This window comes from Coffea eugenioides, chromosome 2 (assembly GCF_003713205.1).
Source record: "Coffea eugenioides isolate CCC68of chromosome 2, Ceug_1.0, whole genome shotgun sequence".
Lineage (NCBI taxonomy): Eukaryota > Viridiplantae > Streptophyta > Magnoliopsida > Gentianales > Rubiaceae > Coffea > Coffea eugenioides.
The window spans coordinates 1,338,299-1,365,779 of NC_040036.1; the positions used below are offsets into that span (position 1 = coordinate 1,338,299).

Below are 27,481 nucleotides of genomic sequence, written 5' to 3' on the forward strand. Positions count from 1 at the left end.
GCCTCTAGCTGTGGACCCCAAGACAATATAGGTAAAAGGGTTGGTGTGGGCTTGTGGCTTTACCAACTCCCGAAGGGATGAAGGAACCAATTCAATACGAATGAAAAGGAGAAAAGTCTTTGTACATCTGCATTTATACAAGTTTGGTTTTGGTGGGGTTTTCTCTATGCCCCATGGCCCATGGGGTAGTACTTAATACTAAAAGTTGTTTGTCAGTATTATTAAATTTAGATAAGCGTGTATCTATTGAAGACATTAATGAAGCTCAGCAATGATCAAATTCTTGCACGCACTTATTGTGTCATCATTTGCTAGCAAGTAGGTGAAGAGCCTGGGTTGACTTAAGTCATTGATTCTCTCTCCAAAACTTGGTAGACCCGATCTTAAAAAAATCCAATAGTGTTTGAATCCTTCAATTTTTCAAAAAATAGTTTTTTTAAATATTATAAAAATTTTTAAAAAAAATACTCTAACAGGTATTTTAAAAAGTAATCTAAATTTTTTTTAATATTTAAAAAATATATTTTAAAATTCTACTACTCTTAAATATTTCAAAATATTCTCTAAAAAATATCTCAAAATATACTCTAAAAACTCTCTGTTACAATAAAATTTTTCAAAAACAGCTAATCCAAACGGAGCCATTATGATCCGAATTCTGCCACCTTATTCAAAAGATTCAATAGTGTGGCATAATTCGGATCATTGAATCTTTAAAAATTCAACAAATCCCTCTATTCTCTTGGGCACTATTTCAAGGTTGAACACCCTTTGATACCCATGCAAACATATCCTGACTTCTTTCGCGACGACGGGTTTGGGACACAAATGGTTGTCAGGTCAACCATTGTATCGATTTTTGGCCAAACTTAGTTGGGTGGGTGGGTTGGTGTCTACGTGTGAATCAATAAATATTTTAGTAATTGAAAACAATAGTAGTGTTTACGGTAAAGGAGGTTGGATGACGTTAGTACCAATCAATCAGATTAGAGGAAGTGTTAATAAAAGCAAATAAGAAACCATGAAGATTTGTGCAGCCGCTGTGGAATTTTCAAGTATATAGTAAAATTTACATGCAAAGTGCAAACACATACGAGTAGCAACTACGTAGTACTACCTGCACCGCTGTGAGAGAGAGAGAGGGATTTGGGAATCAGCAGGGTAAATTCCGACCCTTTTTTCTCCGTCCAGCAGATAGTCACCCCTTGGAATCAAGGAGGAGTCGTAGAGGAGAGACTCAAGGACCCCTCCAATCATGCAACAGCCGCTCATCTGACCTCAATGATTCACTGCATCGGACCTCCAATTTAATACCCTCTCATTTTTGTCGATCTTCGTCCTCTAATTAAATCTTATATTGCACTGTAAAGCGTAGCCAACAGGTTGAACGCCTAAACAGCCGCCGCCCTTGGATTCCAGGCTCCACACACAGCGTGACGTTAATTTACTCAACTTGCATCCTTGTTGCATGTGGTGGCGTCTATAATTTCAATTACATCACGGCCTTGTTCTGATCTGACCCATTTATGATGATCAATGATTTTTTTTTTTCCTCATTTTGCTTTTTGGTTTTGATGATTTTCTTGCCGGATGAGTTCTTGAAAATTGTTCCAAAGTTTGAACGGATTATTTTTGTGATCGGGCATTTCGTTGATTCGTTCGTTCTGTCAACTAAACAATAGAGTGCAAAATAACTAAAGCTTGTTCATATGATTTCCTCGCGGCAACCTGAACGGGTGACGGCTCCTGGTGATTTATAAGGTTCCTCCGTTAATCACCTTTTTTTCCCCTTTAATTTAACAAAGAAACAATAATCTGTTGCCTTCAATTAGGATGCACAACCCAAAGAATTTGGCAATGTTTGCAACCAGCCAACAAAATTGCTCCATTTTCCCCAAATATCCTTCTCAGAACTAATATTCTATTTTAGAGTGACGTTAAAAATGACGCCCTACTTAAAAATGAGAATGATCTTTTAAATCCCTCATTTGTGCATTACAAACTCACGCATTAGTTTTTAACAAACCAACCACCACTGGGGCTGTTGGCTAGGGATATGGTATTCTGTCTGACAGACTAGGGTTCGAACCTTATTTTTAGGTTTGGGGGTAGGGAGAGATTAGGGGAGGGAGGGAAGGATTAAAAAAACAAAAAAGTTCAATAAATCTTAGTGTCACTTTTTTTTCATAAAGGCGATGGTCTTTATTAACAATTTTTCACAATTTATAAAACTCGTTACGAAGATATTTGCATTTGGACCGAAGGATTTAACAAGATTTGAAATCCGTTAAATTTTCTCAAGTTGTTTGAATAACTTGTAATATACCAATTATTTTAGTGTTTAAATACATCTAAATAATTGATGGATTGCAAACCCGATTACCTTTCAAACAATCTAAGAGTATTTGGGAAGATTTCAATTTTTTTGTCAAATCCCTCAATCTAAACATGATGTCTAAACAAAAAAAATTAAATACTCTAACGTTAGGTATGACTAAAGGTCCAAGATTCAAATCTCCTTTTCCTACTCCTTGTTTCCTAAATCTCACTCCTTTCTTATTAGAAAAAAAAATATTAGGAAAAAAGTATGACATGAAATACCTAAATCCCCTTCTTTTTTTTCGATTTTGCACCTTTTTTCCTAAAGGTTTGGTAAAGGGTTAGACAGCCTCATTACATAATAGTTAACTAGTCTGGGTCTGGCAACACTTCGACTTTGCACTTAACCGGGGCACAGCAGAACGCTACCCGTCAAACGGAACAATTTCTCGAGGCGCTTCTGTTCTTGAAGTGCCCCTTCCCCTTGCATCAAAACAACGTTTTGTTTAGTACATCCATGATCCAACAACGCTTTCTCCGCTCTCAAGAGACTCCGTAACAGATTCTTGTCGAGGGCAAAATACTTCCAATCAACACGATTTTGTGAGTCCCCTATTTCCGGCTTCGTCATCTAGCTTCGTAATAAACAATACGACAGTATAAATTCCGTACTACTTGCCGGTTGCCATATTCAATTCGATTTTTTTTCAAGCCATTAAATCATTAATCATATACCGCAGTACTCTATTCAATTCAATGACTTTCTTAACGTTTTGCAGCTGCCTGTCATACTCAACTCTAATAAACAAAAGCGCCCAACCGATTCTACCAGCCAACCATTGAATACTTTATTTTTCACTTTTTTGCTAGGCTAGTAGTAATATAATTTTTTTTTTGTCTTACTGTCCGTCCTTCAGGCTTCAACATCAATTGACAAATTAAACTAATTTCAAAAACTGGCAAAATGCGCAGCCAAGAGAACCTGGGACAATACGATCGTTATTGGACAATGTAGTACGATTTGAATAAATTATAGCTCACGATCGATTACTTTACATAATTTCACAATAATTATGTGACGCTCAGTCATTATTCAAGTAAACTCCATATATAATAATTGCGTCCCCTGTTATCATATTTTACAAAGTACTAATTAATACTCCCTCCCTTTTTTTTATAACTGACAGTTTAAGGTTTTGCACACCAATTAAGAAAAGTTTTTCATTGCTTAAATCTGTACACTACTTTCCTTTTGTACCCTCATTAATTGTCCAATTCACCCATATTTTCTCTCACTAGAGTACTAAATGGTGTTGTTTTACTATGCCAAAAGCAATGCAATAATTACTAGGAGTAGTAATTAAGAACCCTGTATTGGAAAAGAGAGATAAAAGGGTAAAATTGTGAAAAATAATTAATATTGTATGGGGATAATAAAACGATAGATAAGAGTACACTAGAGCAAATTTTTTAAACGTCAGTTATAAAAAAAGGGAGGGAGTAGTAAATTATAACCTAATAATAACATGTTTCGTCCCATGGAAACCACTAAATAATTGTGCTTACAATTATTCATGTCCCTTTTCCCCCCGATCAAAGAAGCTTCAGATAATTACTGCTACTACTTTTCTTTTTTATTTATTTGACAATTAAAGATTGAAGAGAGCCTACTTTAGTTTCTCTTTCCTTGTGGTTTATGTAATGCAGCACTTGACTTTATTATTATTATTTTTTTTTTTGTCGACACAGGGATGTTCGGGTCAATCCTTACGGGACCTGATTAATCCCCTGCGGTCCGGGAGAGGAGGCCCCACTCCACACCGAATACGTTAACAGCGGAACTTGAACCCTGAACAAGCCAGGAAGATCGTCATACCCTAAGGAGGGGGAGCGGACCGCTCGAGCTATCCCGTGGAGGCAAAGACCAGCCACATAAGGTGGCAAGTTGTGGGAGACAGGGGTTGAACCCCTGACCTCCAGCATTCCAAAGAAAGGAATGACCACTGGACCAAATGGCCAGTGGCCAGCACTTGACTTTATTAGCGAATCAACAATGCCATGGAACGGATTCCCTTGTAGGAGCCATTACCAAAGCTTGGGTTCGGGATGAAGTTCTTGTCAGGTTCGGATATTACCATAATTCACGAGTTTTAATATTTTACGTGTTTTGCGGTTGCGGGCGGGTTAGGTGTGTACCTGTCCGTAAGGCCTAAAATGAGAACTTCTGTGGTTGGTTTGGTGGGTATCTCGCCCAATTTTTTGAAAATGATGTGTTTCCTTCCATAACTAAATATTGGTTTCCCCTCATTAATTACTTACCACAACTTAGGCTTATTCCCGTTAATGGGGCCTTCTGGTGTTGCTTCAAGCAAGGTGAGATTATCATTGTTCAAATTCATGCTCCACAATCCCGGGTAATTATGTAGTATTTCTTCTTTCGAGTTTGGCTGGAGATATTAGTTATGTATTTCTCGTTGTGCACGAGATATTGAGGGTGAATTGTCAGAAAATTGAACCCTGTCCATTGAGGGAGTACAAGTAATGTAGATTCGATGTCGAAGATTCTAATTCTGTGCAAAGACTCTCCATAATTAAATAAATCTACTGACACCTATTTAAACTCTCTGTTTCATCGAATCGAGTAGACGACTGACTATTGAAAGTAGGGCTGAACTGAACAGTCAACAACACATTGCAAGCCCAATAGGTGCATCTAAATAATTGATATTGCAAGGTTTACAGATTATGATTTCAATCCTTTTTTTTTTTTCAAGAATACCAGTTGAGTTGGGTGGGATTTCCTTGTCGTTCTTGTGCATGCCGTTGTTTTTTAAGAAAAAGTTTGAATGACTTCGATTTCGATTATCATTATAGGTCAAGGGCATATTTTCGAAATCATAAATCACTGACGAAAATTTTTACCGATCACTTATCAAATATATTTCTTATATTAAGAACGGGATTCGAATAAACAATCTTTCCTGAACGAGTGACCCGTCCTTTCCAAGATTAAGGAGCATGTGGACCAAGATTGTGGCATTTCCATCCTTGACTAGTTCATCCCATCTCCCTTGATATGTGAAGACTACTTTTGCTAAAGCTGAATCCAACCACAACAGAAGAACGACAAAACGAAAGAGGTGAGCGCACCTTGTGATATCTCACACCCTAAGCACAGCTGTTAGTCTCCTTGTTGTATAACTGGAGATCCTATCCACGATTCGTCCATTGCTATTTTTCCGCAAACGAAATTCGGAAGAATCATTGTATTGTAGTATACTTCAAAGAGACACAAGGTTCCATTCGTTAGAATCATGTTCCGCTAACATTTTACTACTAATTACTCCATAAAGCTATTTTTCTTGAACGCACAAAGTTGCTTTAGTAAAAGTCCCATTACATTTGTGGCTTCTTTTAAGACTCAAAAAAGATGCTGCTCGTGTTGTGTGACTCGTGTCCCTCATAATTTCGTCCAATATGAGGAATACAATTCATCCATCATGATCCCCTTGGAGCATCAAATCAACCAATGACTCTCCTCCAGCTGCACATTGTTCAAGCGATCGAAGAAATGCAATACTCTGAAAACCAGAACGGCCTTTCTCCGTGAGTACATCCTTGTACAACTATATGCAATAGCAAACAATGAAAATAAAATTTCAAATTAGTACATATATTTTTTATTTTTAAATTTTTTTTGGGCAGGAAAGTGACGAGATTTAACAAGCAAAAAGGGTGAAAAGGAGAAGAGAGATCAGAATTCAAAAACTCTAAATCTTAACCCAAATATTTAACCTTGCGTTCATCTTTTTAAACTATCACTAAATAGAAAAGTGACTTCAGGGATTTGATTTCGTTATTTTACCGGGCAAAGATGTGCATTTAGTAGAGTCTACTTTTTTTGGCCATATCTATCTACTAATAGAGAAAAGGCAAAAACACACAGGGAAAAAGAAAAAGAAAAAGAAGGGGTAAATCTTAAAAAATGGGTCCTTTTTGCCAATTAAAAAAACAATGTCCTCTTTCTAAATCCCATCTGAGGAAACTGTAAATTAAAAGGAGTATTTTTCACCTTTTTCTATGTAAAGGTCGTTGTCCGTAGCGGGGTAGATGAAAGTATGAAACCACTTACCAGAAAACGACTTGGAAGTCGTTTCGTGTTTTTGGACGAAAGTTTTATTGGAGTTTGGACTGAAGTCGTCCACATTGCTCCACTGAAACGGTGTAGGATCCTGAGTCCTCCTGACAACGTTGGCAGTTTCGAAATGCCAATCTTTTTAATTAAATCCGGAACACGATAGGGTGGGGTAAAAATGGCTAATGCCAATTTATTTGACAACATGGCCCCTCAGAATTGTCTTAGATGGTCTCTCTTGTGCTGCTAGTTAAAGACTTATACGTGGTACTGCTTCCTGGACAAAACCTTCACATCTATCTCTGCATTAGTTTACTAAAATTCGGTTGTGTACAATGTTTTTTTTTATATGTATATCAATAAAATTTTTTGTTTTTGATTCCTTGAGATAATTGAAATTACTTTGGAAAAATCAGTATTGTTAGACCGCGAGAAGGAAATTGCGAGAATCTTATGCTACTTGGACATGAGATTAATTTAATAGCAAGAGCAGGGGGGAAAAAAGAAAAAAAAAAACGTGGGGAGTCACAGGTATGAAGACTATAATTTCAATTATTTGTTAGCATAAGAGTCAAAAATTATATTCATAGAAGTAAATAATTTTCCGATTGAACTTTTAGATAATTCATTTCATTTCTATGCGTATTCCAGTTCAGCAGAGAAGGACGTGATAGAGGTGCATGGTTAATTTTCTCGACGGGATAATTTCAGAAACCTTCCTTGAGATTTCTAATAATTTCATTTAGCTCCCCTTAGTTTCACATAATTACAACGACCTCCCTTGATGCAACAAAATTACTAGAATGTCCTTCACTTAATTGGTTGATTCATAAAGAAATATATCATACCACTACAACCAGCAAAACATTCTCAGTTGCCATATCATCTGCAGTCGCCTCCTTTCACCTTTCTCTCTAACTCCTCTCTTTCGTCTCATATTATGTATCACTATATTCATAACAACCACCTAAACCACCATGCTCACCACCATTCCTTCTCATTTCCAATGTCTATTCCAAATTCTGGTATCTATTTTCTTCTTATTTTATTACTTGATTCATTTTTTTCGTCACATTCTATTGCAAATGCTAATTCAATAGAAAGCAAAGAATAGGGAAAAGAATTTCTACATTATCAAATTAAATAAGGAGAGGATGGCAAATATAAAGAATTAATTTGAAACTGATACCTGAAAGTAAGAGGGACCGGATGATTGACATATTGTTGTGTCTATTTATTCAAAAAAATTTATTAGATATCCATAAAAAAATTTAATAGATGTCCATAACTGCATTTGTTGCCAAAAAAATCAAAAACAAAAATGAAAAATGCATTTTTCTATTTTTGATTTGCAACTGTGAATAGTGATTTTTTTTTATGGAGATAGGATTAGTCTCTGATGGAGATTATGGAGTAATAATGGGTTATTCTTTGGGTCATGGTGGCATTGCTTCTAGTGTCCATATAGGTGGCGATGAGCTAGATTAGCTATTGCTAGTGGGTTGAGAAAGTTGTAGGCAAGCTTTTACATTTTTTTAGTGGGGTTATATTTGATCTTGTAGTTTTTAGTGAAAGCCTCTGGGGAGCAAAATGATTCTAAGGCCGCGACTATTGTTAAAATCACTTGAAATGGAGACTGAGTTATAAATAATAGTTTGCTCGTTTGACTTGGTATGGTGACAGGTTTGCAGTGGTTTTAGAAAAAGAAAATGTACATGATTAAACTAACTTTTTCTCTTTGTTGTTATGTCAATAAGGGTACATTAGGATTTTGGAATAGAAATGTAGTATATTGGGTCTATATAGTTACCTAAACAATAAAAGTAGAGGAGGTAGATGTAATTTTTAAAACTTAAGGGGAGGTGACTACAATTGTTATAAACCTTAGGGAAGGTTTGTGAAATTATCCCTTCCTCAATTATCTACCTAATTAAGAATGTGAAAACATCTCCATTGCAACGACCATTCAGCTCTCACTTTTTGTAGCTTCTCCAACTTTGCAAACAGACCATGGTCCACTTTTTTAATTTGTAAAAGAAATTTCAAGGTGGACCGCCGATGCTGGCCAGTTGCCACGGCGGCCGATTTCTTATTCTTTTTTGCTTATCTTGTGAACCGGTCCCCATTGTGGAAAAGGGAATGGTGAATTATTTTGGCGAAGAAATAAGAACCGCCGAGTCAAAATGTCTTGACACGACTTGCAGCGAGGGAAGTTGCCTAGTCTATTGCCGGAAAGTGTAGAAGTGAACTCTGCGGGATAAGGGGGACAATCATCAGAAAGATCGTTTCTGCACAATTCATGACTAGGATTTGGTCACAAAAGAATGTATGGTTCATATCACATCTTGTATTTCGATTTTCACAACGTCTGTGGAGCCTACAAAATTTTGTTCTAAAATTACACTTTATACAAACAAAGTTATGCGGTGTGCAAAATGCACAAAACCTGCCCGTGGTCCGAACTTTGAGCTTTTTGTGAAGGGTCTATCTTTTTTGTGGAGGCCAATTGTGAATTTATCAGTCTCGGCCCCATCTTAGGTTAGGGCTATGGTAGTGCTTGGAGGGGGGCCTCCCCAGAATTCGATCCCTGATCCCTTGGATAAGGGGTATTGGGGATGGCTCCTGGTACCACTTGAGCTACAATACACAACACGTGGAGATGAGTTAAATTTGAGGTTTTGTATTAAATGTGAATTTAAATTATCAATTTAAATTAAACATAAAAGTTTATACTGAATTTGATTTTAAAATATCAAAAAAATGAAGAATTTTTATGGAAGGTGACTATTAGGAAATTGCCTTCAACTAAAAATAAGTTTTTTCTACTATATGTGACTTAAAAAATCAAATTAAGTTCCAACCATGATAGTTTCACTCAAATACATAATAGTAGTAAATATCTCCGATAGAGAGATATCACAACCAATTTTTAAACGTGGAGATTAGGAAGATGTACGGTGAGGAGTATTATTTAAAATATAATTTGAAATAATTATTTGAGCATTTTTGTAATATAATGTATGTAAAATAAAAAAATAATTAAAAAAATAAAAGATAAATTAAAAAATGTGTTTACGATACAAGTGAAATTTTATTTAAAAAAATTTAATATCCTAACACTACGTATAAATTAAATACAGAGACCGATCCCAATTGAGCATTTTGCAGCGGACAAAATTCTGTGGAAGCAAAATGACAAATTTGTACAACAAGAAAATTAGATGAGATGAATGCTGTCGGAAGTCGAACCCTGTCAGGAGTTGCCCATAACACTCCTATAAAAATCATCTGGGGACGTGGTTGATTTAACACCGCCAGCGTCGATATGCCATTGGCAGAATTAGTGCGCACGTTTAGATTTTGTCGAACGGCAAGGCCCGCGGAGAGAACTTTATACGCACACGAGTATGGGAGTATTGAATTCGTACGTTTACGAGCACAAGACAACATCATGAAGAAATTATTAACAAAAGGATTTATGAAGGATCAACAATTGAAGGCAATACAAGATTGGAGAACGAATTCTTTTTTTGGTTAAAAAAAGATAAAGATACTTTAAAAAAAAATGAGCAGAAACTACGAAAAAGGAAAAAAAAACAGAATGATAAACTCTACAAAGTCCTATTTTGTAATTGGCTAAAACATGGACCAGTTCCTTGTAATTGGCCTTCTAATTTGCCGCCGAGTTTTATTTTGTCAATTGCCACCAGCCCACAGATCAGCTCCGAGCGTTTTTTATTTTATTTTATTTTTGGTGCTGTTTTACTCGCCATACATTTTAACCGTACTATCCTAATTTTTTTTTTTTTTTTTGTCAACCTGCAAGAAACTTGACTCTTGACTTTACAAACCTAAATCCACAGTACACCTCAAAAGCCATGGTAACTAGTGAGGGTACTGAGGAGACTTATAAACCCAACACCCAAATCCCCCCCAATCGATGTGGGATAGAAACCCCACAGGGTGGCCTGCTGCTAAGACCTAAAGAGACCCCAAGCCCCCCGAGAATGAGTTTCTGTCTTTTTTTTGTCAAACTGCAAGAAACTTGACTCTTGACTTTACAAACCTAAACCCACAATACACCTCAAAAGCCATGGTAACTAGTGAGGGTACTGAGGAGACTCGTACTATCCTAATTACTAGTACTACTTTGTCGCAAATAGGTCTTGTGATGTTTCTTGACTGTCATCTTCAAATCATTTTCCATTGCATAACAATTACATGAAGGGACTATGGTTTCATCGAGATGGAAACGAATCGAAACGATAAAGAAGTTAGTGGTCCAAAGTCCACCCAGGCAGTTTTGAGTTTTCTTCAATCGATCGCTCCAACTAATGAGACGTCGATATTATCAAGTTGTCTAAGGTCCTTAAGGAAGCATTTTATTTCTCTTCGTGAACCACGGAGGAGGAGGGGCTTTACGGCTTTACCGTAAATGAGAAAAAAATAACATAGAAGATGGAGAAGCTGCATAGAAAGTGGAAAGCAAAATCCTGTGCTCATTTAATATAGCCCTGTGCATAGGCCATAACTAAAGGTGTATAGAACTGGATAAAAAAAACTTTACCTCTCACCAATTGCTATATTATGTGATTTTTTTTTAAAAAATTCAGATGGATGCATAATGCAACAGTCTGATTTGGTGATAGTTCAATTTTCGCCGTCCTCTCTAGATCTAGTTGGATCTCTCCTTAGATTAGAATAGTGTAGAATACTATAAATAAAGTGATGATTGATAAAAAAAAAAACTAGACAAGAAAACAATTTTCGGGGAAAAAAAAACTGGATAAGAAAACAGTCAATCATCCGATGATCTATCTAAATCCGACGTTTGGACTTTTTTGCATGCGTGGCGCTTTTATGGCCAGGACTCCGAAGAGAATTACTCTGTACAGGCTACAGCTGGAGTTTCCACTTTTCGTTTTTCAACAAAATTGAAATTTGAAATCAGTAAATGTATGGCTCGTTCTTTCGCGATCGCCACGAAACGCTGATAAAGAAGAGTCCTTGTCTGTGTCGGGTCTGATTGCTCTCGTAGGCTTGCAGCCACAGCCCACAGGTTCTATTTTCTTCCTCCCTTGTCCACAAGTTAAATCGTTAATTATCCCACTTTCTTCTCCAATGGCACGAAATTCAGACGACACATCATTGCTTTGTTGTAGAATGTTGTCAAGTTTCTAATTCATCGATTGACTAATTTGGCAATTCTTTAATTTTCTAGTTTGGCAGTTCTTCAACGGGACCATTGCCAAAGTATGCCCATTGAATTGAAAGTGGGGAAAAGTACGTCACAGACCATCAAATTATTTTAGATCTCACATAATCCACCCAATGAAATTTTGCCCTTGAAAATACGAAGACCGGCACATATATCACATACATACAGGGCTTGAGAAAGGAAAATATTAGTGCCATGTCAAATCCCACATGCCACCTAATACCAAATTGTATGCTGCAGTTATGTGCTATTAGCATGAATAATCCAATATATATAAATAATATATATATGTATGTGTATATATCATTAAATTTATAAAATAATATAGCATTCTATGTCATTATAATTAGTACCAAATTTTTCAAGAAAATGAGGAAAAGCAAGGGCAAATAAATGAAAATTTTGACATGTAATTGTGGAAGCAAATGAAGTTATGAAAATAAATAGAAGTGGTTGATAATAGTTACTTCTTTGAATTCATAATATTGCATTTAATTTCTTGAATGTTAAGTTTATTATTTAAAAACAAAAATTAGATAGTATTTATATTACTTTTAAACTCTATATATTTTTAAAATAATTTTACTTAAATTCTTTGTTGTATGTTTAGAAAAATAGCCATGAATACCCGTTGAATATCCAAATCCACAAAGATTCGCGTATGAGTTTATCAACAGGAGTTTGAATTTGAATGTGAATCTATTTAAATTTGATGGGTCTAAATTTGAGTCAAATTTAAACTCTATCCATTCATATGCTTACTTCTATTCGCAGGATTGTTTATTTGAGTTTATCAATAGGAGTTCGAATTTGAACGTGGATCTATTTAAATTTGACGAGTCTAAAACTGAATCAAATCAATCAAACATAAACTCTATCCATTCACGTGCTTACTTCAGTCCATAGGTTTGTTTCTAATTATCTCCCTGACTTATTACTATTAGTAAACGAACCCGTGCAGCTCCTTTTTCAACTGCCCTTTCAGTTCTAGACTTCTAGTGGATTTCGAATAAAGAACTGTTGGCAGTTACAGTTGGTCGCGTACATTGCAGTTTCGAATATAGTAAAACTGCTGGCAGTTGACATCATTTGTTTGTTTTTTTTTCCCCTCCGGAGAGGGCAGTTGACGACTTGATACCACTTAAGCCTGTTTTCCGCGTCTCCAAGTATTTTAATACTGCCACACCATTAAAAGAAGCTCCACTTAGTAAATACTGCCCACTGTATATTGCGTAATAACCCGCTAATTTCGTCACTCCAACCGTCACCATGTGCGTATCACCTCACGGTCAACTTCCCACCTAACCTCGGTTGATTATGTTCCGTCCCTAGAGATGAGATCTACAACAGACTATTTATCCTTTTTTATCTACTTACATTATCAATATTAATATATTTTTAATTATTTTTTTTAATTTTATATACAATTAATCAAAAAATGTTACAATATTTTAAAAAAAATCTAAAATAATCAACTATCAAAAGACCACCGCTCTTTTCCCCATGTATTTGCAGAATCGAAATTTTTATACACTGTCCGTGTAAATTTTTGTTTTTTACACAAACGGATTTAGATGAACGTCACTTCACTATCATTCAAATTTTAAATTCATTTTTTGCTCATGTATCATATATCTATACATAATTATGTCAAAAAATTTCACATAGATAGTGCATGTAACATTAAGCTTTTAATTTGTATAGCACAATTAATATATGGCTTTCAATCAATTGATATATATATATAATCTATTTTTGCTTCAAAAATTAATATATGGCTTTCAAATTTACAACTTAATAATATTTTATAAAATTTAAATTAATTGTCACTCATCTAACTTTAATAGTATATATATTGTCAATATATAAAAATTAATTTTTATTTTATTATACGCTACAACATTATCACAAAAATGATATTCTCGCATTAACGTGAATTTGTATGAAAGAAAAGCAATTTGGAAAACTTGTATGACGTTGAATTTGTGAACCTTCTTTGCAAAGCGTACGGAATAAAATGGAGAAGGAAAATCTTATTGTAAGCAATATATAAAAGAGATACAAATTAATGATGGGTCGCCTGTTAATTTTTAAAAACTTCTGTTTATCAATTAGTATTTGTGTTTATCATTTTGGCATATCTGTATTTGCACGTGAATCCGATTAAGAAACAGCGGATTTGACAATTTACCACCTGCTTACGCTCGATAGTGAAAATAATTCCTCACAAAAGAAGTAGGTGTTGGGGAGGGGGCGGGGGTTTTCTGGGAACGGGAGATAAACAGCCCAATCAAGTAAACTGTTAGGAATTTTTTTTTATAAAAGTTACTATTCAGTACCACACTAATATTTACCAGCCACCCAGAGCCGCGGAGGCTCGGAACCGAGCCTAACGGCGGCTAACCAGCCTAGGATGCATTATTCTATTTTGCCCTCTCAGACTCAACAAAGTTAAGATTAAATTTAGCGGTTGTCGCGTGCCGCATAGGCCACCGATAACACGTGGCAACGGTTATAGCTGTCACGTCATTCAGAAAAAAATTTTTTTTTTGGAAGGGGGGAAGCTGGGGACATGGCCCCCACTTTGTGAAATCCCAACCTGCTGGACCCCACACAGCAGAAACCACCATTTACTTATATCAGAAACCCTGGTAGAGACTCTCTCTATAAATCCCATGATGCACAGCCCTCGCCTCGCTCACTTGCCTTTATGCTAATAAGATAAGAAGAAGAAGACTGGTAGTAGTATTGCAGCAGTTCTCGTCAGTCCATTCTTCTCTGCTGTGGTCTGTTCTTTTATTCCCTCGTGTTCGTCTTCTCTTTCTCTGTATTTATTTCCCCCCAACAATCCCCGTAGTAATTTTGCTCTGTTATTGTTGCTCTCGGAAACTTAGGTAGTTTAGTTGTTGCCGTATTCCTTCTCTTAGCTCAATCTCGTCGTAAGCTCCGCTGTGGATAAGGACACCGCAATTCCCACCCCCCTCCCACCTCACCCACTCGCTCAACAACCCCATCTTTTCAGATTTTTAGATTCCAGCGGAAACAAACAAACCAGCCACAACCTCCTAATTATAATTAAAAGTAAGGAAACACAAAAAAGAGAGAGAAAGAAAGCAGAATAGAGTTAGAAATCCTTCAACCTCTCATCTGGACCGTATTCGAGCGGTTTTCTTACTATTTCAATATCAAAAATTTGTTGAAAGTCGATTGAAACCGTTATGGATCTGGTATTTTAGGCTCAACCAACTATCTGCTTTGATATTTGAATTCGGGATATCCGATTTCCTTTTGTTTGAGGGATCAAAAGAGAGAAGGAGGGTCCGATCTCCGTCCGTGTTTATTCATTCTTTCTTTCCTCTTTGCCACGAAACTCGAAAGTTAAATTAAATCCCAAAACGACGATACTACTAGCACAGCTTCTGTGCTATCTGTAGCTGAAGCAGGAAGGTTGTTTTGTTTTCTTTGAAGACTGATTTAATCGATTATTTAAATTTGGCACTGAGAAAATAAACAGAATGTCGGTGGCCTCGGGAACTGTAATTCCGTCGAAAAGCGGCCGCGGGGCCGTTGGATTGCCGTCGGTGACGAAGCCGTTTGCGAACAATCAATTGAATGTAGTACCTCTAAGTCGAGTGGTTGGCATTAGGTCGGCGGCTGGGAGGAGGAGTGGATGTGGTTTGGAAAGAAGTAGTAAACTTTTTGGAGCTAGGTTACCGCGAGCTCTAGGATCGGAAAGGTCGCATCTCTGGCAAACCGATGGGCCGGGTCGACCCCCGAAGCTTAGGGTGTTCCAGCTACGATCCGCATTGTCTCAGATCCCAGAGAAGCCGCTCGGTCTTTATGATCCTTCTTTTGATAAGGATTCCTGTGGAGTCGGCTTTGTTGCTGAACTTTCCGGCGAAAGCAGCCGTAAAACGGTATGGATTTCACCAATTTTTTTTTTTAAAAAGACAAAAAAGAAACACACACATCCGCGCACGAAATCTCTACAGTCGATGAAGAATCAGTTTGATGTTTATTTATTTGACGCGTTTAGGTGACTGATGCGATAGAGATGTTGATTCGGATGAGCCACAGAGGTGCATGTGGTTGTGAGACTAATACTGGTGATGGTGCTGGCATTCTTGTGGCTCTTCCTCATGATTTTTACAAGGAGGTTTGTTAGCAATTTGCGATTTTCTTTGCTATTTCTTTTTAACCCGTGTTGTAAGCTCTGCTTAGCTGAAAATAGAAACTCTTTTTCTCGTTCAAGCAATCATTTTGAAGCCTGCAATTAAAAGTTCATGGTGGCAAATTTGTTTTTCCTTGATTTTGTTTTTGTTTGTGGTCAAGTATTTATGGTACAATCACAGAGGTTCTTGAATTGATTTAGTATTTGCTAGTATTATTTGTCATTTTATTTTTAATTGAAGAGAAGTGGATTAGGTGTTGGTAACTTAACTTACTTTTGATGTTAGTTTTGCTTGAAATGTTTAATAAATAGAATTGTTGAATTTTGATTGGTGGTGGATTTATGCTGGGTCTTGATCTAACAGGTCGCAAAAGAAGTGGGCTTTGAACTACCGCCACCTAGGGAATATGCGGTGGGCATGTTGTTCTTGCCTACATCTGAAAGCCGTAGGGAGCAGAGCAAAATTGTATTTACCAAGGTAGTTTCTGAAGGAAGTTAGTTGGATTGTTTTCTTGTTATTTTGGTATGATAAACGAGTTCTTTTGGACTTAATCTAATTCCAAAATGTTTTTTTATCTCTACTTTTAGGTAGCTGAATCACTCGGGCATACTGTTCTTGGATGGAGGACTGTTCCAACAGATAACTCCGGATTGGGCAAGTCTGCTTTGCAGACCGAGCCTGTAGTTGAGCAAGTATTTCTTACACCCACGCCAAGGTCAAAAGCTGATTTTGAACAACAGGTTGTTTCCTACTGTCCTCATTGTTCAGTTGATTTACTTTCTTTGGGTTGATAAAGCATGCATACTTTTGTATCTTCCTAATTTTGTCTTTTGCTCTTTTCCCCGCACAGATGTATATTTTAAGGAGGGTTTCAATGGTAGCTATCCGAGCTGCATTAAACCTCCAACACGGTGGTGTGAGGGACTTCTACATATGTTCTCTTTCCTCCAGGTTTGTCTAGTCCATGATTGGTTATGGTTGTCTAATATTGACATTTGTCTTGCTCAAAAGCCTTACTGCTTCTGGGCTGTTGTGTAGGACGGTTGTCTACAAAGGTCAGTTGAAGCCTGCTCAGTTGAAAGAATACTACTATGCAGATCTTGGCAATGAAAGGTTTACGAGCTACATGGCCCTGGTAAATATTTTTTCCGTTCACTTGTTATTTTGTCTGCTGACTCCATACTTCACAACCAACAGCATTGGATCAACCAGTTAACTGAAGAGATGCAAGGTTGAGGAATGACTTCTGAGGCATTGAAGTATGAATGATCTCTTAAGTTCTTCCACACCCTTGATCAATATATGATTTTGGATGCCAGATTGGATACTTTGGGCGAGTTGGTAAGGAACCTAATTGTGAAGTAAATCATGTTTGCAGAACTTGGTGGCTTCCTCCCCTTGATCAGTTTTAGAGGATGAGTCCTCCATCTTAATGGTGTGAAGAAAATTGTGTTTGGTCAAGGTAGTTTAGGGTTTTCAAGATGTTTTGCTGGCAATGACATCTACTAAATTTCCAAGTGCCCTGAACACAATTTCAATTTGATCTTGTGTAGGAAGACCACTTTTATGAATCATTTGAGAGGTATTATTGCTGATTATGTTGTTCAACTGAAACTTTCATGCAGATACACTCCAGGTTCTCAACAAATACATTTCCCAGTTGGGACCGTGCTCAGCCTATGCGTGTTTTGGGTCACAATGGGGAGATTAATACACTTCGAGGCAATGTGAACTGGTTAGTCAATTATTAACGTATATGAGCCGCTCATTATCTTCTGAATCTTTTTTTTGGCTAAATTCTTATGGAGAGAGCTCCATGTTAAATCCTTTATTGTGGAAATCGAAAATAAGCTTGGCCCTTGGTTGATTTTGCCCTCTTATCTGCTTTACGCTTCTTTGTCAGGCCAATACGTCTGCCATTGAATGATACACCTTTTCAGCTTTGTCAAGATGTAACAAAAAATTTTGTTTCCTTTTTTTCTTTTGACATATCTTGATTATTTTGTAAAACCAAAAAAGTCTAGTTATCAAGTGCTGTAGCAAATTAGATGAGATTCCCTGATATAAAACACATATTTGGCTAAGCTGGTTTTAGTGTCAGTACAACCTAACTGTGTATGTTATGTTGTTGCATAGAGCAGTGAAGTTTTTATTTGTCTCTGCTGTTTGTTAGTCTCTAAATTGGACTCTTAGTGTAGGTATCCACTTCTTGGTATTATAAAAAGGAAAACTTCCATTTGTACTGCAAGTCTGATGTTTGTTTTATTCCGGGCATTTAAATTCATTTTTTGGCATAGTATGGGAGCAATTTGCTGACTATTTAGTTTCCAGAAGATGTTCCATGGCTCATTTGGATTATTGTACCAAACAGATGACCTTTTTTTAACCTTTTTTAAGGGGGGGGGGGGGGGAAGAGGGGAGGGGGTTGCCGGTGGATTTTTGCATACTGGATCTAGTTTTGGCCCATTTACTTAGAAGTGACAGTGGATGTACTTTTTCTGTTTTCTCTTTACCAGGATGAAAGCTCGTGAAGGTCTGCTAAAATGCAAGGAGCTGGGTCTTTCCAAGACTGAGATGAAGAAGCTCTTGCCTATAGTAGATGCTAGTTCATCTGATTCAGGTTTTAACTTTTTCCATTCCCAACATTCCTCTATGTGCCTGTACATATTCATGTTATATAGACCTGTAATTTCTTTAGATTGGTAAGCATCATATGTATCTTTCCCATGGAGATTTTGTGCACTTGGGAGTGCTAAATTGTGTACTTAACATGTCCATCCTAATTTTCCCATTTGGATTCTTATGTAACCGGTAGTCATTTCTCATGTTTCAGGAGCTTTTGATGGTGTACTTGAGCTTTTAGTTCGAGCCGGTAGAAGTCTTCCTGAGGCTATAATGATGATGATTCCTGAGGCCTGGCAGAATGACAAGAATATGGATCCTCAGCGAAAGGCCTTGTATGAGTATTTCTCAGCCCTTATGGAACCATGGGATGGGCCTGCACTCATATCGTGTACGTGTTAAGAAGGATCCGAATTTTGGACTTGATGTAGTTAAATAGGATTATATTCTTTGCCCTTACATCAAGTTTCTTGCAGTTACTGATGGTCGCTACCTTGGAGCAACACTGGATCGGAATGGGTTGCGTCCTGGTCGCTTTTATCTCACTCACAGTGGCCGGGTGATTATGGCTAGTGAAGTTGGAGTGGTAGATATCCCACCTGAAGATGTATCTAGGAAAGGAAGACTTAATCCAGGCATGATGCTTCTGGTAGATTTTGAGAAGCATGTTGTTGTAGATGATGAGGCATTGAAGCAGCAGTATTCGCTTGCAAGGCCTTATGGGGAGTGGCTGAAGAGGCAAAAGATAGAACTAAAAGACATAGTAGAATCTGTTCATGAATCTCAAAGGGTCTCTCCAGCTATAGCAGGAGTTGTGCCTGTGAGAATCCTTTGCTGTTGCTGACATTATTTTCAAGAATTTCATTACCAACTTCTTGTTTTATGATTCTGGTTTATGTTTTGCAACTTTTAGGCATCAAAAGATGATGATAGCATGGAAAACATGGGCATTCATGGGTTATTGGCACCTTTGAAGGCTTTTGGGTATGCATCTATCTTTGTCATGCAGATGCTTGGACTAGGCTAGGCCTTTCCATTTCTGTGGGCTTTGGATTTAATTTCATGTTTTGTTTGCAGTTATACCGTTGAAGCTCTGGAGATGCTACTACTTCCAATGGCAAAAGATGGTATTGAGGCGCTTGGTTCAATGGGAAATGATGCTCCCTTGGCGGTGATGTCTAATCGAGAGAAACTCACCTTTGAATACTTCAAGCAGATGTTTGCTCAAGTTACAAACCCGCCTATTGATCCCATCAGGGAGAAGATTGTTACTTCCATGGAATGCATGATAGGTCCAGAAGGTGATCTGACAGAAACCACAGAAGAACAATGTCACCGCCTCTCGCTGAAAGGGCCTTTGTTGTCCATTGAAGAAATGGAAGCAATCAAGAAGATGGACTACAGAGGCTGGCGCAGCAAGGTCATAGATATCACCTATTCTGTTGGCCATGGTAGGAAGGGCTTGGAGGAGACCCTAGACCGGATATGCTCAGAAGCACATGATGCAATTAAAGAGGGTTATACAGCACTTGTACTTTCCGACAGAGGTACCACCAGTTTCTACTCCTTCCTCCATCTCACTTCATATTGTTATTTGGTGGTAAAAATCCACTAATTTTTCATTCTGTGATCTTTGTAGCCTTCTCACCAAAGCGTGTTGCTGTAAGCTCTTTATTGGCTGTCGGAGCTGTTCATCATCATCTGGTGAAAAGGCTTGAGAGAACACGAGTTGCACTGATTGTTGAATCCGCTGAGCCTCGTGAAGTGCATCACTTCTGTACTCTGGTGGGATTTGGTGCAGATGCAACCTGCCCTTATTTAGCTATAGAGGCAATTTGGAGACTACAGGTAGATGGGAAGATTCCACCCAAGCCAACTGGTCAGTTCCATTCCAAGGATGAGCTCGTTAAAAAATACTTCAATGCAAGTAACTATGGCATGATGAAGGTTCTTGCTAAAATGGGAATATCAACTTTGGCATCTTACAAGGGTGCCCAAATATTTGAGGCAGTTGGCCTTTCATCTGAAGTCATGGAGAGGTGCTTTACTGGGACTCCAAGCAGGGTTGAAGGTGCAACTTTTGAAGCACTTGCAAATGATGCTCTTGAGTTGCATGAGCTGGCATTTCCATCAAGGGTCTTACCTGCTGGCAGCGCTGAGGCTGTAGCCCTCCCTAATCCTGGTGATTATCACTGGAGGAAAGGTGGTGAAATTCACCTGAATGATCCTCTTGCTATAGCAAAGCTTCAGGAAGCTGCCAGATCTAATAGTGTGGCTGCTTACAAGGAATATTCGAGACGGATACAAGAATTGAACAAGAGCTGCAATTTGAGGGGGCTTTTGAAATTTAAAGACGAAGTGATGGGGGTTCCTTTGGAAGAAGTTGAACCAGCCAGTGAGATTGTAAAACGATTTTGTACCGGAGCAATGAGTTATGGATCAATATCACTGGAAGCACACTCAACCCTTGCTATTGCTATGAACAAAATTGGGGGAAAGTCAAACACAGGTACGTAGCTGATGCTTCTCTGAACATTGCAACTCTCTCTCTCTCTCTCTCTCCATCTCTGTGAAGGCACTGAAGTTGGTGTGATCTAAATGAAAGTTTAACGAGGGATGAGTGTCTTTTTACAAAAACATTTTAATGCATACATAACTTTCCTTTTTTTGGGGGGGACAGGTGAGGGGGGTGAGCAACCATCTCGCATGGATCCTCTGCCAGATGGTTCAATGAATCCAAAGAGGAGTGCAATTAAGCAGGTTGCAAGTGGAAGATTTGGTGTTTCAAGTTATTACCTCACAAATGCTGATGAGTTGCAAATAAAAATGGCTCAGGTACAGCTCCATCCATTTCAAGAAATGTCATGCGATGCTGTCCAACTGTTCATGTTCTTTTATACCTTTTGTTCCCTGTGCCCCCACAGTGCATAGGCTCTTGTTCTTTATGAATTTATGTTCATAGGCAGATGATGCCCTATCTTCAAAGCACCTGTTGGTGTTTTTGCATCTTTTAATTGATATCTGCATTTGGATGTGGTGAGAGTAAAAGTGATCTAAAACATGCTTAATTCTGAAAAGACAGGTTTATAATCAATGTTTGGTTTCCTTGATTGCAGGGAGCAAAGCCGGGAGAAGGTGGCGAACTTCCTGGTCACAAGGTTATTGGTGACATTGCCGTGACTAGAAACTCTACTGCTGGAGTGGGGCTGATAAGCCCTCCACCCCATCATGACATATATTCAATTGAAGATCTTGCTCAACTAATTCATGACTTGAAGGTATATCCCCAAGTTTCATGGTAATTTTGCTCGTGTGATTAGTTAATTTAGTTCTGGAGCATAGACTCTACTTGAAGGTAATAAGTATACCCGTTTCATTAGACGTGATTTTGCCTGATGTTTTTCTACAATTTGCAGAATGCAAATCCTGGTGCACGTATAAGTGTGAAGTTAGTTTCTGAAGCTGGTGTTGGGGTAATTGCTAGTGGTGTCGTAAAGGGTCACGCTGATCATGTCTTGATCTCGGGTCATGATGGAGGTACTGGGGCCTCAAGGTGGACTGGCATCAAGAGTGCAGGGCTCCCATGGGAACTTGGTCTGGCGGAGACCCACCAAACCTTAGTTGCGAATGACCTTCGTGGCCGAACTGTTCTTCAGACTGATGGCCAGCTGAAAACTGGAAGAGATGTTGCAATTGCTGCACTTCTTGGTGCCGAGGAGTTTGGTTTTAGCACTGCTCCCCTCATCACTCTTGGCTGCATTATGATGCGGAAGTGCCACAAAAACACTTGTCCAGTGGGGATCGCCACCCAAGATCCAGTTCTTCGAGAAAAGTTTGCTGGGGAACCAGAACATGTCATAAACTTTTTCTTTATGCTAGCAGAGGAAGTCAGGGAAATCATGTCTCAGCTCGGATTTCGAACGCTTAATGAAATGGTTGGTCGCTCAGATATGCTTGAACTCAATGAAGACTTGGTCAAGAACAATGAAAAGCTCAAGAACATTGATCTCTCTTTATTGCTTAGACCTGCTGCTGACATCCGGCCAGATGCTGCACAGTACTGCATACAGAAACAGGATCATAGTTTGGACATGGCTATGGATAACAAATTAATAGATCTGTCCAAAGCGGGAATTGAAAAATGTGTTCCGGTATATGTCGAAACTGGAATTTGCAACACAAATCGGGCTGTTGGAACCATGCTTAGCCATGAAGTAACAAAGCGCCACAGCATGGTGGGACTTCCAGCTGATACAATTCACATCAAATTCAATGGTAGTGCTGGCCAGAGTTTTGGTGCTTTTGTTTGCCCTGGCATCACATTGGAGCTGGAAGGTGACAGCAATGATTATGTGGGTAAGGGACTATCTGGTGGCAAGATCATTGTGTATCCTCCTAGAGAAAGCAGGTTTGATGCAAAGGAAAATATTGTTATTGGAAATGTGGCTTTATACGGGGCTACTGGTGGTGAAGCTTACTTTAATGGGATGGCTGCGGAAAGGTTTTGTGTGCGAAACTCAGGTGCCAAAGCAGTTGTGGAAGGTGTTGGTGATCATGGATGTGAATATATGACTGGTGGAACTGTTGTTGTGCTGGGGAAAACTGGAAGAAACTTTGCTGCTGGCATGAGTGGAGGAATTGCTTTTGTGCTTGATATGGATTCTAAGTTCCAATCTCATTGCAACTCTGAGTTGGTGGATCTTGATAAAGTAGAAAACGAAGATGATATTCTGACTCTGAAAATGATGATACAACAACATCAGCGCCACACCAACAGCAAGCTAGCGAAGGAGGTTCTTTCAAATTTCGATGATCTTTTGCCTAAATTTATCAAGGTCTTCCCTAGAGACTATAAACGGGTTCTTGCAAGCATGAAAGAAAAGGAGACTGCCAACATTGCTGCTGAAAGAACTGCAAGAGAAATTGAGGAGCAAGAAGAGGCAGAGTTGATGGGGAAAGATGCTTTTGAAGAGCTTAAAAAGTTTTCAGCTGGATCCTTGAACAAAAAAGCCAATCAGGTAAACTTTTCTGGGTAAATTACTTTTTGGGAATGATATTTGACCACCCCAATAAAGTTCTTGTGTAGTCTGATTTTTTAAGAAAAACGACAAGCATGTATAGAAGGCAAAGTACATAGTAAGGTTCTACAAGAAGCTTTTTGTAGAGGGAAAATATCATTTCCCACAGCTTAAGCAGCGTGTTATATGTTTGTAATTTTTCTGGAGATTTCTATGGTTAGTATTTCAGTAATTCCATCATCTGAAGAATTTAAGTAAAAGAAACTTATTCTACATATAGCTTTTACTCAATCAACACCAACAATTCACAAAAAATATCTTTAACAGTGGAAACTTTTAATTACACGCCTACCGTAATCTAGTAAATTGAACTTGATAAAACCTGTGTTTAATTACCTAAGCAGGTGAAGATTGCATTTAGTTATTGGTCATCTGAGTTGAACTTGAGTTGCTCCTTTTTTTAAATTATTCTTTTCTCTTTCTGGTTTTAATAGAAGTCTATAAAGCAACATTATCTTGAAATTTCTCATGAGTTCTCATCATTAACAGGTAGAAAGGGTCATTTCAGTTAAGAGGCCTACATGTGTGGCTGATGCTGAGAAGAATGGAGGTTTTGTTCGATACGAGAGAGAGGGTATTTCATATAGGGATCCCAACAAGCGGATCTACGATTGGAAAGAAGTTATGGAAGAACTGAAACCTGGTCCACTTCTTACAACACAGTCTGCTCGCTGTATGGACTGTGGCACTCCTTTTTGTCATCAGGTAACACTTCCCTTTACAGAACCTGGTACTGATATTTACTTTTTGTTTTTCCTATGCTGATTCATTCACTTATCAATCTTTTTAATCATGTATGTCTTTGAAAATAATATAGGAGAACTCTGGATGTCCCCTTGGGAATAAGATACCTGAATTCAATGAGTTAGTATACCAGAATAGATGGCGGGAAGCATTAGATAGGCTTCTTGAGACCAACAATTTTCCGGAGTTTACTGGCCGAGTCTGCCCTGCGCCTTGTGAAGGGTCTTGTGTGCTTGGTATTATCGAGAATCCAGTCTCCATCAAAAGCATTGAGTGCACTATCATTGACAAAGCCTTTGAGGAGGGATGGATGGTACCAAGGCCTCCACAAATGAGAACTGGGTATGCTCTTAAACTCTTTTATCTTCTGGGAAATTTGGCTTCTTCCACTAGTAGAGAAGTGCTTTTCGGTGTAGTTCAATTTTGCTGCGTGATAATAATTATTCTTGCTCTTACAGGAAGAGAGTTGCTGTTGTTGGAAGTGGACCTGCTGGCTTAGCTGCTGCTGATCAGTTAAATAGGATGGGTCATGCTGTTACTGTGTTTGAGCGTGCTGATCGAATTGGTGGTCTTATGATGTATGGGGTGCCCAACATGAAGGCTGATAAAGTTGATGTTGTCCAGAGAAGGGTTGATCTTATGGAAAAGGAAGGTATCAACTTTGTGGTTAATGCCAATGTAGGCAAAGATCCCTCATTCTCCCTAGACCGACTTCGTGAGGAACATGATGCAATTGTTTTGGCTGTTGGAGCCACAAAGCCCAGGTGAGTAGATGTATATGGTAGATGAAATTCACTGGATCCCTTAACTATGTTTAATGGTAAAAACTTGTTATTGATAATGCAGGGACCTTCCTGTTCCTGGACGTGAGCTTTCTGGAGTGCATTTTGCCATGGAATTTCTTCATGCTAATACGAAGAGTTTGCTTGACAGCAATCTTGAGGATGGCAATTTCATTTCAGCTAAGGGCAAGAAGGTAGTGGTTATTGGTGGAGGTGATACTGGTACTGACTGCATAGGTACCTCTATTCGACATGGTTGCAGTGGTCTTATAAATCTAGAACTTCTTCCTCAGCCTCCACAATCTAGGGCCCCAAACAACCCTTGGCCACAGGTTTGACCAATTTTTGCCTTCATTTTATTGTTGATCTCATAATTATCTAGCTGGTTTCTTGCAATTGTGTGCATATCTTACTCTCTATCAGCTTAAGAAATTTATAGTTTCCTGAGATATGTGCTTTATTTGGTTCCATTATTTGTTGTAATTATTTCTTTTGTTTGTTAATGTTTTTCTTCTCTCTCTGTTCCTGGTTGACAGTGGCCTCGGGTATTTCGCATAGACTATGGACACCAGGAAGCTGCTGCCAAGTTTGGCAAAGATCCAAGGTCCTACGAGGTATTAACCAAGCGGTTTGTGGGAGATGAGAATGGAGTGGTTAAAGGACTAGAGATTGTACGAGTCCAGTGGGAGAAGGATCCTAGTGGGAAGTTCCAATTTAAGGAAGTGGAAGGCTCAGAGGAGATGATTGAGGCTGATCTAGTTTTGTTAGCAATGGGCTTCCTTGGTCCTGAATCGGTTAGTACTGTGGAATTCTGATTTGTAAAACATGTTTTTATGTTATTGGCATTGCAATGGGGTGGTAAAACTAGTTTTGATGTCTTTGACTTGCCCAACTGATTTCTTTTGTTCTCCTCGCTAGACCATAGCGGACAAACTTGGATTGGAGAAAGACAATAGATCGAACTTGAAAGCAGACTATGGGCGCTTCTCAACGAGTGTGGAAGGTGTATTTGCAGCTGGGGACTGTCGGCGTGGCCAGTCTCTGGTTGTATGGGCCATCTCCGAAGGCAGGCAAGCAGCTGCACAGGTGGACAAGTATCTCATGGAAGACACAACAGGCCTTCCTATTGATGGCAGAAGGCAAGAGGATTTTGTCAAGAGAGAACAAGATAGCAACAGACAGACGGTAAGGACATAGACTTAGAAGCCGCAATTACTACTAGCGTCTGAACGCAGGCGTGTACTGTAATTACTGTATGTGCAAGACACCATTTTTATTTGGTCGTCTGCTCGTGGTGCGCGGAGGATCATCAAGGAAATAAGCTGCAAAGAGGCTTGTCATCATGTGTCAGATACCAAAAGTCCGAGTGGAAGCATGACAATTTTTGGTGGGGTTGGTGTTAGCTTTTGTGTTAATGATGCCAATGTAAGCTTCTTTCTCTGTTCTTCATATTCTGTTTGTGTTAATTAAGTTTTCAACTCTGTATTTGGCCGAAGGGTGGCCGTGGCTCACTATGTGTGCTAGTATCAGCAAAAATAATGTACAGTTTAAACGATTTATTTGCGACCCAAATAAATGCATGGGGAGTCCTAGTGATTGTTTACTCTTCTACTTACATAAAACTCGCTCGGCCTGTACGGCCAACGGGTGAACCCACCATCATAGGATCGAGTTAGGTTACTTAATTAAATCGTTTCAATAGCAAATCTATTGACCACCCAGCAGACGGACGAATCGGTGAATTGAAAAAAAAAATAAAATTGCTGGTTAAACCGTAAACGTAAAAATTTTATTATTTTTATAATTTAAGATATATTATTATATTATGTAATGAAGCTAATATCAACGTGATGTTGGAGTTTGACTCTTGATCCAATGACTCGATCAGCTCTTCAGGTCAATATTTGGGTTGAATTTAATAATTATGTTTTTTTTTTAGATAAATTAGAGCGGATTGTGGTTGTGGTTATAGTTGCGGTTCTCACTCTCGAGTAAAGGTGTCAAAATGAGTGATTGGAGTGGATTTGAAAAGATAGATGGGTCCATTCATTTATATTCATCCGATAGATGGGTATTGATACATTAAATTATTCATTTATAACTTAATTAAAATTTTACTTTAAGTGATCCGGATCATATCACATATTCTAAAATTTAAATTTAAATGTATAATTATTTGTAAATGGGAATAAATGGATGAATCGAGTCAATCCATTATCCATCAATTAAATGAATTTAATTAGGTATCCATTTAGATTCATTCAAAATTTATTGCACCTAAATTCACTTATTAACGAGTGAGTCAATAATATAATTAGATTGTTGTTGATACTTTTACTCTAGAGACCTTCAATATGAATATTCTTAAACAATAGAGCATAGGAATAGGAAGGACAACGAATGGTCCTCTT

At 38.2% G+C, this 27,481-nt stretch overlaps 1 protein-coding gene across 3 annotated transcripts; it reads left to right on the forward strand.

Moving 5' to 3' along the window:
* The first annotated feature begins 14,388 nt into the window (after positions 1-14,388).
* On the forward strand, positions 14,389-26,675 carry LOC113759283 (glutamate synthase [NADH], amyloplastic). Of its 3 annotated transcripts, XM_027301850.1 has the most exons (23): positions 14,417-14,458; positions 15,187-15,589; positions 15,709-15,828; positions 16,208-16,321; positions 16,432-16,584; positions 16,695-16,795; positions 16,883-16,979; positions 17,470-17,579; positions 18,361-18,464; positions 18,678-18,857; positions 18,943-19,286; positions 19,380-19,450; positions 19,544-20,013; positions 20,106-20,975; positions 21,147-21,301; positions 21,583-21,744; positions 21,883-23,484; positions 24,034-24,249; positions 24,362-24,630; positions 24,747-25,052; positions 25,135-25,402; positions 25,607-25,864; positions 25,989-26,675. In XM_027301850.1, exons 2-23 carry the CDS (start codon positions 15,188-15,190, stop codon positions 26,265-26,267), a joined length of 6,651 nt encoding a protein of 2,216 aa, XP_027157651.1. In that variant the 5' UTR covers positions 14,417-14,458; position 15,187; the 3' UTR covers positions 26,268-26,675. The 3 variants fall into 3 exon arrangements, with proteins under 3 accessions (XP_027157650.1, XP_027157651.1, XP_027157652.1); XM_027301849.1 differs by having other exon boundaries at positions 14,389-15,589; XM_027301851.1 differs by lacking the exons at positions 14,417-14,458; positions 15,187-15,589; positions 15,709-15,828; ... (2 more) ...; positions 16,695-16,795; positions 16,883-16,979 and adding an exon at positions 17,063-17,185.
* The last annotated feature ends 806 nt before the right edge of the window (positions 26,676-27,481 follow it).

What these genes read in the sequence shown, in the direction of transcription:
- LOC113759283 (XM_027301849.1), top strand. Translation starts at nt 15,188, where the DNA reads ATGTCGGTGGCCTCGGGAACTGTAATTCCGTCGAAAAGCGGCCGCGGG. An exon ending in CTCATGATTTTTACAAGGAG is followed by an intron (nt 15,829 to 16,207) that starts GTTTGTTAGCAA and finishes TTGATCTAACAG; the next exon opens with GTCGCAAAAGAAGTGGGCTT. An exon ending in TGGGCCTGCACTCATATCGT is followed by an intron (nt 18,858 to 18,942) that starts GTACGTGTTAAG and finishes AGTTTCTTGCAG; the next exon opens with TTACTGATGGTCGCTACCTT.